Source organism: Caloenas nicobarica, chromosome 32 (assembly GCF_036013445.1).
Source record: "Caloenas nicobarica isolate bCalNic1 chromosome 32, bCalNic1.hap1, whole genome shotgun sequence".
Classification (NCBI taxonomy): domain Eukaryota; kingdom Metazoa; phylum Chordata; class Aves; order Columbiformes; family Columbidae; genus Caloenas; species Caloenas nicobarica.
Window position 1 is genome coordinate 1526314 of NC_088276.1, and position 12214 is coordinate 1538527.

General features: G+C 53.7%; 2 protein-coding genes across 2 annotated transcripts; one reads left to right on the forward strand and one right to left on the reverse strand.

Annotated features, from left to right (window-relative positions):
• The first annotated feature begins 1681 nt into the window (after positions 1-1681).
• LOC136000377 (olfactory receptor 14J1-like) lies at positions 1682-2644 on the forward strand. The gene has a single exon (XM_065654152.1). The coding sequence runs from the start codon at positions 1682-1684 to the stop codon at positions 2642-2644; it is 963 nt and encodes a 320-aa protein (XP_065510224.1).
• Positions 2645-8473: 5829 nt separating this feature from the next.
• Positions 8474-9406, reverse strand: LOC136000295 (olfactory receptor 14J1-like). The gene has a single exon (XM_065654074.1). It carries the CDS (start codon positions 9404-9406, stop codon positions 8474-8476), a length of 933 nt encoding a protein of 310 aa, XP_065510146.1.
• Between the last annotated feature and the right edge of the window lie 2808 nt (positions 9407-12214).

Consider the following 12214-nt stretch of genomic DNA (forward strand, 5'->3'; position numbering starts at 1 on the left):
AGGGGACAGAGAAAGGGACATCATGGACTGCTCCTGTGCTGCTGAGCTGGGCTGGGCTCCTGGGACAGAGGCAGCTCCTGGCAAGCGGCAGCGCTGCAGAGAGACAGCTCTGCCCAGGAGCAGCTCCTCTGCAAAGCGCAGCAGGGCTGAGGGCTCTGCCTGCAGCACCGAGGGGAGAGGAGTCAGGCAGAGAGAGGGAAAATGCAGTCTGGGGTGGTGAGACAGCTGAGAGCTCACTGGGGGAGAAATCTTCACAGTCCTTAACACAGTAAGTCTCTGGGTGCAGGGTGGTGCAGATGAGGATCCTGCAATTATCTCGCAGAGCTGGCACGTCCCATGGCTGGTGTGGAGGAGAAGGGTCTGCTCCTCAGCAGGGATTCCCTGAATGGACGGGGCACGACAGTTGCCTTCTCCCAGCTGCAGGGGGTGAAGCTGGATGAGCACCCAGGGATGCCCAGGGCTGTCCTGCAGAGCAGGGTCCCTGCAGGGACTCTGCTGCCTGCCAGGGTCAGCGCTCAGCCTGCCCGGGGAGATCCCAACAACACTGAGGGGAGAAGCTGTGGGTGGAAGGAGCAACCCCCAGCAGATCAGAGTCCTTCTGCTGTTGAGAGGGAGCTGCGTGGGTCAGGTCAGCTCACAGCTCCAGCTCAACCCCAGGACATTTGCAGATGTTCCTTCTGAAGGACACTGAGGAAGCATTTATCTCATAGGGATGATTATAAGTTTTGAGTTTTTTCCACTCTTGGTTGTCTGGGTGGGCAGTGGGACATGGGAATTTATTTCTCTGTCCTGGAGAAGGTGCTGAGACCCCAGTTCTCTTTAGGACTTGTCAGAGCTGCTCCTGAGCCCCTCCACACACAGAGCTGCCCCTGGGCAGTGGCCAGAGCCAGGAGGTGTGAGCAGGGCAGAGCTGAGCATGGGAGATGGGGTATGTGACACTGACAGGGAGCAGATTCAGGGGCAGAGAAACAGCTCCCAGCAGGGACAGCTCCATGCAGCAGAGACATGGGCAGGGAGAGGGAGCTGGGACCAGAAATGCTGGGGAGAGGATTCAGGAAGCCCCCTGCCCTCCCCTGCAGTGCAGACGCATTTCCCAGTGCAACCCCCTGGTCTCCTCCCCTCCCCAGCAGAGCCTCTGCCCCAAAGCCATGGGGTCCAGGTAACGAGTCTCCACCTCAGCAGCTGGACCTACAGGTGAAGGGTTTCTGGAACGTGGTACACAAAAAAGGTGCTAAAAGTACTTGCTCTACAGTGTCATCATGTGAGTGGCAGCAGCACAGCCAGGTAAGGAGAAGGTTTCACATCATGCCCGTCTGCCTTTCTGGCCTTGCTTTATTTTTCAGGAGCACTGCAGGGCTCTTCCCTGTTTCTCCACCTGTCCCTGGTGCTCTGACTCTCTGGACTTGGGGTGGGAATGTGGGTCCATTTCAGTTCTGACACCAACGCAGGGGGTCTTGCCCCAGAGGTGCATTCATGGAAATTAGGTGCCCAAGCTGCATTTTAAGCTGTGATGACCCGTGTTTGTCATTTGGTGGAAAAGGAGAAATAGCTGACACATGCCTCCATCAGGGATGAGGTTTTTCATGAGAAATGGCATGTTTATTTTGCTCATAGAAGTCTCCCTTAACTTATCACTGTCTCCTCCTCCTTGCACAGGTCCTCATGTTCACAGGCAGAGCAAATGTCCAACAGCAGCTCCATCACCCAGTTCCTCCTCCTGGCATTCACAGACACACGGGAGCTGCAGCTCTTGCACTTCTGGCTCTTCCTGGGCATCTACCTGGCTGCCCTCCTGGGCAACGGCCTCATCATCACCACCATAGCCTGTGACCAGCACCTCCACACCCCCATGTACTTCTTCCTCCTCAACCTCGCCCTCCTTGACCTGGGCTCCATCTCCATCACTGTCCCCAAATCCATGGCCAACTCTCTGTGGGATACCAGGGTCATTTCCTATGCAGGATGTGCTGCCCACGTCTTCTTTGGATATTTCTTATTTGGTGCAGAATATTTTCTTCTCACCATCATGTCCTATGACCGCTACGTTGCCATCTGCAAACCCCTGCACTACGGGACCCTCCTGGGCAGCAGAGCTTGTGTCCACATGGCAGCAGCTGCCTGGGCCACTGGGTTTCTCAATGCTCTGCTGCACACGGCCAATACATTTTCACTGCCACTGTGCAAGGGCAATGCCCTGGACCAGTTCTTCTGTGAAATGCCCCAGATCCTCAACGTCTCCTGCTCAGACTTCTACCTCAGGGAACTTGGGCTTCTTGTAGTCAGTGCCTGTTTAGCTTGTATGTGTTTTGTGTTCATTGTGCTGTCCTATGTGCAGATCTTGAGGGCTGTGCTGAGGATCCCCTCTGAGCAGGGACGGCACAAAGCCTTTTCCACGTGCCTCCCTCACCTGGCCGTGGTCTCCCTGTTTGTCAGCACTGTCATGTTTGCCTACCTGAAGCCCCCCTCCATCTCCTCCCCATCCCTGGACCTGGTGGTGTCTGTTCTGTACTCAGTGGTGCCTCCAGCAGTGAACCCCCTCATCTACAGCATGAGGAACCAGGAGCTCAAGGATGCCCTGAGGAAACTGATGGCTGGATTCTTTTCAAAGTCATTAAACTTCCCATCTTCTGCATATCACTCATGACATAACTCATGACAGGTCCAGCCTATCTTTTTTTTAATTTTGTATTTGGAGATGATTGTTTGGAGTTGGGGGAAGGCTTGTTTGGTTTTGCTTTTTTAACTATGATAATATTGCCCACAAAGAAATGTTATTACTCGTTCCACTTCTAATTCTCTGTTCACCTTTATAGTTTGAGTCATAGACTTTGTAAATGAGAAGTCGTGCTCTCTGTGTATTTAAAAAAAATAAATGACCCTGCAGTGAACAGTTTGTCTGAGATCTTTCCTCTGCAACCTTTGTGAAGGTCAATACAATGTGTCTGTTGGCAAAGATGGAGGAAACAGTCCCAGCAGAGCTGCTCTGCCAGGGAGCACCAGCCTTGTTCTTTCCAGAGTCCTTCTCTTTCCACTTCCCCACTCTCCTTCTCAGCCTTTGTGCTGCTGCAAGGCCTGAGGGCTCCCAGGGCTTGGTCACAGTCGAACTGTGTGTCGGTCCTGTGACCAGGACAGGCAATGGGCACTTGTGTGACAGAGCTGGCCTCAGAACAGCATCTCCAGCAGCAAGGGGATCTCCTTAGCACAGTGCCTGAAGGTTTAGATCTTCTTCCAGAGTTGTTTTAAAGAACATGCCTAAGGAATAGACTCTCAAGGGGCTCATTGTTTGGCTTGTTTCTCTGTGGGCTCAGTGTGATGGGATCAGGGTCCCAGTGTGGCTTTCGAGGGACTTTGGGCTGGTTGTTCAGCAGTTGCTTGTTGGTGGCCAGCACCCACGCACATGGTGAATAAGGCAGGGTCCCTCTGAGCACCCTCCGTGGCCACCCAAGAGTTTGTGTGGGACGCGGTCAGTGGCAGTGACCACCATCAGCTGGGGCTGCCTCCCAGTCTGACCAGTACGGCCCTGCAGAGTCACCACAGCCCGGACACCACAGCCCACTTGATCTACAGAGCAAAACCCCCAGCTCGGGGGCTGTGGGAAGCGTGGGGACAGGGTGCAGGAATGGCAGCCAGGCCAGTGCAGGTGTGCTCTCCCTAGGGAAAGGCTTTGTGGGGAGATGGGATGTCCCAGGAGAAGAGCAGGACACAGTGTGTGTGCAAGAGAGACATGGAAACAGTCTGTCATGCTGCCGGGTGCCAGCTTGGGGCTGTTGCCTCTTGCAGCCACCATGTTGATCATTGTCCTCTCACCACGGCTCAGAGAGCTTGTTCTACCCCCATGGAAGGACACCAGATGACTAAATCAGAAGTCCAGGTGTGCACTGAGGGTAGATGTGAGCATGCACATCCTGTGCGGGGGCAGATGTACCCTAATAAACACAAATGCCATCAGCTGTTCCTGTGGGTGCCATGGAGGCCTGTAGGACAGTGTATTGAGGACACTTCATGTTGAGTAACTTCCCCAAGAAACCACCTGAATGCAGCACTGGGATGTGCTTCCTTGAACCGAGGTCCCTGTGTCCTCCCTGGAGACCTGCTACAGCTCCAGCACCCAGACCCACTTGCTGCCCAGTTTTGTGGCTGACAACGGCACCATCTCTGCTCACAGATGTGTTAGGACTATTTTCTGCAGCTCTTGCATATGCTGAGCATTTGCATTTCAGAACCATTTCTCCCCTTCCTGTTCACATGGGCATCCCATGAATGCATCACTGCTCTCTACCCCAGTGTAGACAGGCACAAGGCCTTCTCCACCAGCTCCTCTCACCAGTGCCACTGTTTTCTACAGCATCCTCATCCTTGACTGTGGGATGCCCAGAACAACCCTCCCAAGACAGTTTGACAAAGCCACTGAGCAAAATGCTCAGGAAAGCTTTGAGGTGCACAGAGAGCCCATGAACATGTTGACAAGCTGCTCTCTTCTGAACAAGCCCAGAAGACCTGGACAGCATTTGCCGTGTCCCAGAAACTTGCCTGGAAGGTTGGGTTAGGGAGAAAATTTTTGGTGCAGGAAGGGGCAGACAGGTGCTGGTGGAACTGGCTGGTATGACTGTGAGACATGTCTCGAACACCTCAGAAAAGTCATGGCTCTCAGGGAGGTTGCATAGTGCTCTGAGAAAGAAAATATCAAAAATGGCTTACCATAGCATCATAGAATAATTGTGTTTGGAAGAGACCCTTAAAATCATTGAGTCCAACCATAATCTAAATCTGGCACTAAACCATGTCCCTAAGAGCCTCATCTGTCTGTCTTTTAAATACGTCCAGGGATGGTGACTCCACCACCTCACTGGGCGGTCTGTTCTGTTGCTTCAAAATCCTTTCTGTGAAAAAATGTTTCCTAACATCCAATCGTAACCTTCCTTGGCACAAGTTGAGGCCATTTCTCACTTGGTACTTGTTAGAAGAGACCAACATGCTCCATACTACAACCTCCTTTCAGAGAGCTGTAAAGAGTGATAAGGTCTCTCCTCAGCCTCCTTTTCTCCAGACTGAATTCCCCAAGGTCCTTCAGCTGCTCCTTGTAAGACTTGTGCTCCAGCCCCTTCACCACCCTTGTCACTCTCCCCTGATCTCTCTCCAGCACCTCGATGTCTTCCTTGTCATGAGGGGCCTAAAACTGATCACAGTACAAGGGGATGATCTCTTCTCTAGTCCTGCTGGCCACACTGTTCCTGATACAAGCCGGGATGCTGGTGGACTTTTTGGCCACCTGGGCACAGGCTGGCTCAGGTTCAGTTGCTGTCAATGAACACCACCAGGTCCTTTTGTGCCAGGCAGCTTTCCAGTCACTCTTCCCCAAGCCTGTAGCACTGCCTGGGTTGTTCTGACCCAAGTGCAGGACCCAGCACTTGGCCTTGTTAAGCCTCCTACAATTGGCCTCAGCCCAACGATCCAGCTCATCTAGATCCCTCTGTATGTCCATCCCACCCTCCAGCAGATCAACACTCCAGAACAATTTGTCGTCATCTACGAACTTACTGAGGGTGGACTCGATCACCTCATCCACATCATCGATAAAGAGATTAAACAGAACTGGCCCCAGTACCAAGCCCTGGGGAACACCACTCGTGACCGGCCACCCACTGGATTTGTCTCCATTCACCGCAACACTTTGGGCCTGGCCAAAGCATCCTTATATTCCTCTTAAGCCTCCCATCACTCCTTCCAAAGGTTATAAATTCTCTTTTTATTCCTAAACTGCAGACACAACTGTCTGTTCAGCCAGGCCGGCCTACTTCCCCGCTGGTTCGCCGTCCGGCACACGGGGACAGCTGCTCCTGCGCCTCTGAGATCAGCTTCTTGAAGAGAGACCAGCTTCCTGGACACCTTTGTCCTTCAGAACTGCCTCCCAAGGGACTCTGCCAACCAGCCTTCTGAACAGGTCAAAGTCTGCCCTTCGGAAATCCAAAGTAGCAGTTCGGCTGACCACCCTCCTGCAGTCCAACTCCTGTCCCTGCACTGCACACCCCACAGTTCACCCCGTGTGTCTGAGGACGGTGTCCAGTCTCTTCTTGAACACTGTCAGGTTGGGGCTGTGACACCTCCCTGGGGAGCCTGTTCCAGTGTCCAGCACCTCTGGGTGAAGAACCTTTTCCTCATGTCCAACTCACCCTCCCCTGGCACATTGTCCTGCCATTCCCTTGGGTTCTGTCACTGGTCACCAGAGAGAAGAGATCAGTACCTACCTTTCCTTCTCCCCTTGTGAGGAAGCTCTAGCCACCATGAGGTCTCCTTTTAGTGTTTTCTTCAGCTCTGATGCTCAGAAACCCCTTGGTTTGCTCTCTGAAGCAGAAAGGAGAAGCCATGACCTCCAGGCAATGGGAAGGGGGATCCCGTCCCTCACACACGGCTCAGGGCTCTTCCTGGGACCGTGGGATGTGGGTGTGCAAGGCCAAGGGAAGGACAACGCTGGTACAACAACTTCCAGCTTCCCGATGGGGCTGCAAGGAGGAAGTGAGGCCCCAGTGCCATGAGGACAACATGTCTTCTCCTGGGCCTCAGTGGTAGAGACAACTGCCATGGCCAAGGGGACAAAGACCTGGGTTCTGTTGGTCCCTTCCAGCCTCACCAGCGCCCTTTGCCATCTCCATCACAGGCTGTTCTACACGGTCCTACACCTGTCCCTCTTTCCCTGCAGCCTGTAGACACCCATGTCACTTCTCACCTGCTCTCACCCCAGCATTTCTGTCCCTTCCCTGATGTGTCTGCACCCTCACTGGCTATTCTTTGGAACACAAGCCATGGGCTGATCCAGCTCCCTCTGGGTGACCTCTTGCACCACAGCACTGCCCTTCCAGTGACACTTCTTCCTCCTGATAGCCTGTCCTCACCTTTCAAGTTGCACTTTCTGGCTTTTTTTTTCTCTTTCCTGCTTCTTCCCACTAACAAGGAAAGCTCAACCATCTCAGAAACTGCTCTTCATGCAGGAAACCCAACCCGTTAGGATTTTTGAAGGTCTTTTACCTGACCGGAGAGAAGTAACCTCACCATGATCTTCTAAATCCAGGACTGCTGCTGGCCTTTCAGCTTCTCTGATAGACACGACCATGTTCCTGCTGCTGTTCCATCATATACTCAGGTGGGATGGACATGACAACCCATCCCCAAGGCCTCTTACTTGGTAGGGCTTGTGGCTACTTTGGCAGAGGTTCTTTCCCAGCCGTGTTCCTTCTGCTGGGCTGTCACCTCCAGAGACAGAACTGACCCCACAGTCCCCTTCACAGCCACACGCTGCTTACTGGATTATGAGTTACCGAGACACAACTGACCTCATATACCACACCCATCCATCTCCCTCCTTAGCACCCAAGACCTGACCAAGACTGAAGCGTGTTCTACACAGTGCTGCACATGCCCCTCTTTTCCTGCAGGCTGTAGACACCCATCGCGCTTCCTCTCCTTGTTCAAATTTGTCAAATATATTTCCTACTAACAATGTGAGTGAAAAGCACTCCTCACTCATGTTCATTTCACCTCGTACATGATGTGCGTGCTCACATCTCATCTGTACAACACAAACTCGGACTGTTGAACTACTCATTCAGTGTCCATCCATGGAGGGAAGAACAACCTCTGTGAGCTGGGGAGAGAGGCCAGGGCTGGAAATGGAGGTTATGAGGGGCCAGTCCATGATGATGCCCTGGGGCAGCTTCCGCGGGGTGTCCAGTGCACAGGGGCACAGCCCAGACCCTGCTCTGCTGGTCCTGCAGGTCTCTGGCAGGAGGCCTGGCTGTGAGAGGACACTGCTGTGTGCCCAGCCCCGCACACACACACTGTTTATCTGTACCCTGGTGTTTGCATCTGTGGGCCATTTCCTTGGGAATGTTTTTGAGAGAAGGTTTGGAAGCAGACCTAAACCTTCAGGGCCTGCCCATAGGAGATCACCTTTCTTTCTGGAAAGGCTGTTGTGAGGCCAGCTCTGTCACAGCAGTGCCCATTGCCTGTCCCTGCCTGCGCTCACAGGACTGACACACAGCAGGACGGTGACCAAGCTGCCAGAGCACTCAAGCCTTGCACCAACACAAGGGATGAGAAGGAGAGTGTGGGAGTGGAACGAGAACAGCTCTGGAAGGCCAAGCGCTGCTGCTCCCTGGCAGAGCTGCCAGGCTGGACTCTTTTCCCCTCCTCCCATACACACAGGAACTGTCCCTGCAGCTCCAAAAGGCCTTGCAGGAAGGATATATATTGAAAAACAAGTCACTACAGGACCCTTTATTTTGTTTAAATACACACAGATCATGGCTCCTCATTTACACAACCAGTGGTTATAAAAGAAAAGAAGAAAGTAATTTAGAAAGGGGATGACAATGTTATCACAATTAAAAAAACCATCAATAACAACAGAAAATAGAGATGAGAGGCTGGGCCTGTAAGTAGTTACATTAAAACTGCTATGTAGAAGGAGATGGAGAGTTTATTGCTTCAGAAAACACTTAGATATGAGTTTCCACAGGGCATCCTTGAGCTCCTGGTTCCTCATGCTGTAGATGAGGGGGTTCAATGCTGGAGGCACCACTGAGTACAGAACAGACACCACCAGGTCCAGCCATGGGGAGGAGATGGAGGGGGGCTTCAGGTAGGCAAACATGGCAGTGCTGACAAACAAGGAGACCATGGCCAGGTGAGGGAGGCACGTGGAAAAGGCTTTGTGCCGTCCCTGCTCAGAGGGGATCCTCAGCACAGCCCTGAAGATCTGCACATAGGACAGCACAATGAACACGAAACACCCAAATCCTAAACAGACACTAACCACAAGGAGCCCAGCTTCCCTGAAGTAGGACTGTGAGCAGGAGAGCTTGAGGATCTGGGGCATTTCACAGAAGAACTGGTCCAGGGCATTGCCCTTGCAGAGCGGCAGTGAAAATGTATTGGCCGTGTGCAGCAGAGCATTGAGAAACCCACTGGCCCAGGCAGCTGCTGCCATGTGGACACAAGCTCTGCTGCCCAGGAGGGTCCCGTAGTGCAGGGGTTTGCAGATGACAACGTAGCGGTCGTAGGACATGATGGTGAGGAGGGAATACTCTCCACCAAATAAGAAACCTACAAAGAAGACCCGGGCAGCACATCCTGCATAGGAAATGACCCTGGTATCCCACAGCGAGTTGGCCATGGATTTGGGGACAGTGATAGAGATGGAGCCCAGGTCAAGGAGGCCGAGGTTGAGGAGGAAGAAGTACATGGGGGTGTGGAGGTGCTGGTCACGGGCTATGGTGGTGATGATGAGGCCGTTGCCCAGGAGGGCAGCCAGGTAGATGCCCAGGAAGAGCCAGAAGTGCAAGAGCTGCAGCTCCCGTGTGTCTGTGAACGCCAGGAGGAGGAACTGGGTGATGGAGCTGCTGTTGGACATTTGCTGCTGATGAGCGTGGGGCACTGTTACAGGAGCAAAAGAAAGTGACAATTTAGGAGAAACTTCTCTGAGCAAAATCACATACCCCCTCCCCCCGCTCCACACCCCTTGTCCTTTTCCAGACCTTCCTTCAGCTCCGTGGCTGAGCCCTGGGTGGTGCTGGCTGGAGGTGCCGTGAGGAGCAGGGCCTGTGCCCGCTGGCTGCCCAGGAGTCAGCCCTGCTCTGCAGCAGGGGTCATGAGAATGGGGGAAGAGGGTCCAGTCCTGGGGTTCAGCTGTGTCAGATGGACCCGTTCCCGGTGCAGAAGGGACTGTCAGCATCTGCTCTCCTAGTGATAATGAACCAGGACAGAACAAGGCAGTTTGAGAGGCTTGTTTTTTTGCAGCTTCCTGCAACTCCCCTGGAGAGAGTTGTTGGGTGTCAGAAACCCTCAGCATTTCTGCTGCACTCAGGGAGAACAGAGCGAGTCCTGCGAGACCAGAGGATGCCTGTGGGTCAGTGCAGAGTGAGGGCAGCTGGTCTGTCCCTCTGTCTTGCTCCAGCTGCCCTTTCTGAGATGGAGGCTGATCACACTGGCATGTTACCCTGAAACGCCACTGGGCACTGCTGAGAGCAGAGGGACCCACCTCAGACCATGACATGTCCCACCCTTTCCTCAGGTCTCAGCACCCCACTTCTATCCCAAGACACACACAGCTCATTTCACAAATCGAACTGCATTTCTTCCATCATAGCATCTCTGCACTTCTGCATGGGGAATTCAGATAATGCTCATTCCCCTGCCCCACAGACTGCATTGCCCACAGCCCCACAGGTCAGAGCAAAGCTGGGACACGTGTTCCCATGGACACACCTGCAGGAAAGGACCCACAAGATCAGGCTGTGAGTCTGCAGCTGAAACTCCCATCCCCAGAGAGCCCGACAGCAAGAACAAGATCACAACAACAGAGACCCAGAGAAAGAAGGAAAATGCGCTGAGGGTGGGTGTGAGAGAGGCCGGGGCAGAGGCAGCCGGACACTCAGACAGCGTCACCCTTCCCCAGATGTGCAGCCACCTCCCACACACCAGCATTGCCGGGCAGCTGCTCTCAGCCCCTGTGCTCTGCAGAGGGAACTGGAGCTCTGGCTGCACAGCAGCTGGTTCATGCCTTGGAGCCCCCGGCCCTGAGGGCAGAGGCTTTGCTGGGTGGGAGAGGAGGCGAGGGGGCTGCTCACAGGAGTGATCTGCACTGCAGAGGATGAAAGGGAGTTTTCTGTGTTCCTCCTCCCATAACAATGCCAGTTTTATTTTCCTGTCATTTCTGATCATTTCCCTGCTGCCTGGACATTCTCCCCCTGGGAGGTGTTTCCCTGCCCATGTCTCTTCCCTGTCAGTGCTCACAGACCATGCCACCCTCTGTGCCCTCACCCTGGCCCTACAGATCCTGCCTGTTCACAGGGCACTGCCTGGGGGCATCTTCCTGTTTGCAGGTTGGAAAACAGGACAGGTCAGACTAAGGCTGACGGGTTCAGCAGATGTGATGCTGGTGCTGTGCACAGGCAGAGCAGCAGCTGAAGGGATGTTATGAGGCTTCTGGCAGATGTACTGATCATTCAAAGTTGCAGCTCAGGAGTCACAGTGACTTGTTTAAGCACGAGAGCTCATTTTCATTTTAACCTTTCCTGAACCCCCAACCCTCGGGATAGGAAACTAAAAAGACAGGCTCAGGAAAGCTCCCTATCTGTCTGGTAATCCTTGCATTGATCTTCTGCTTGAGGCATCCACTTGGAAAAATCCTGGGGGTGATCTGGAGCTGTGAGCAGCTCTGATCCACACAGCACCCCCTTAACAGCAGAAGCACCTTTCCTGCCTTGATAGGAGTCTCTCCTTCCCCCCACAGCTTCTCCCCACAGCACTGTGGAGATCTCCCCGGGCAGTGCTGACCCTGGCAGGTGGCAGAGTCCCTGTCCCAGCACAGCCCTGGGGTGCAGGGACCCTGCTCTGCAGGACAGCCCTGGGCACCCTTGGCTGCTCACCCAGCTACACAGCTGTTCAAAATTGCCTGATAACAGCCCCCTCCTTACAGATCCCTCAAGCTGTGCCTGTGCTAACTTGAGGAGATGCCTCCAGGAGCTACAGCTGCATTGCCCTGCACACAGAGACTTATCATGGCAAGGCTGCAAAGATTTCTCCTCCAGTGAGCTCTCAGTCATCCTCCCAATGCTGACCACCTTTAATCTCTCTCTGCCTTGCTCGTCTCCCTGAGATCCCCAGGCAGAGCCCTCAGCCCTGCTGCGCTTTGCAGAGGAGCTGCTCCTGGGCAGAGCTCTCTCTCTGCAGCGCTGCTGCTTGCCATGAGCTCCCTCTGTCCCAGGAGCCCAGCCCAGCTCAGCAGCACAGGAGCAGCCCAAGGCACTTTAATGACCCCTCTGGTGGCTTTGGTGCTGAGTCCATGAACTTCAGACCCTGGATGAAGCTGAAGAAACCTCTCAAGAAGTCCAAGTCGGATTCAAACTCCAAAGGTTCTTGTAATGTTAATGGGTTCCACTGAGGAACACTACTGAGGAAATGACCCCAGGGTCTGGTTAGAGAAGAAAACTGGAGGCAGAGATGACAGGTCAGGACAAGCAATGTGAAGGTCTCTCTGATGCTGAGTAAACCTGGATGTGTTTCATTAACCAAAGGGCCAAGCCCTGACCCCCAACCCTGGGAAGGCAAATCCTGTCCCTCCCACGTTGCCCAGGGCCCTTCCTGGGACAGTGTGATGTGGGGCTGTGCAAGGCCAAGGGCAGGACTATGGTCCCACACCTCCCAGGTTCCTGGCTGG

Excerpts from the sequence above, each read along its gene's own strand:
- LOC136000377 (XM_065654152.1), top strand. The coding sequence starts at position 1,682 with ATGTCCAACAGCAGCTCCATCACCCAGTTCCTCCTCCTGGCATTCACA.
- LOC136000295 (XM_065654074.1), bottom strand. The coding sequence starts at position 9,406 with ATGTCCAACAGCAGCTCCATCACCCAGTTCCTCCTCCTGGCGTTCACA.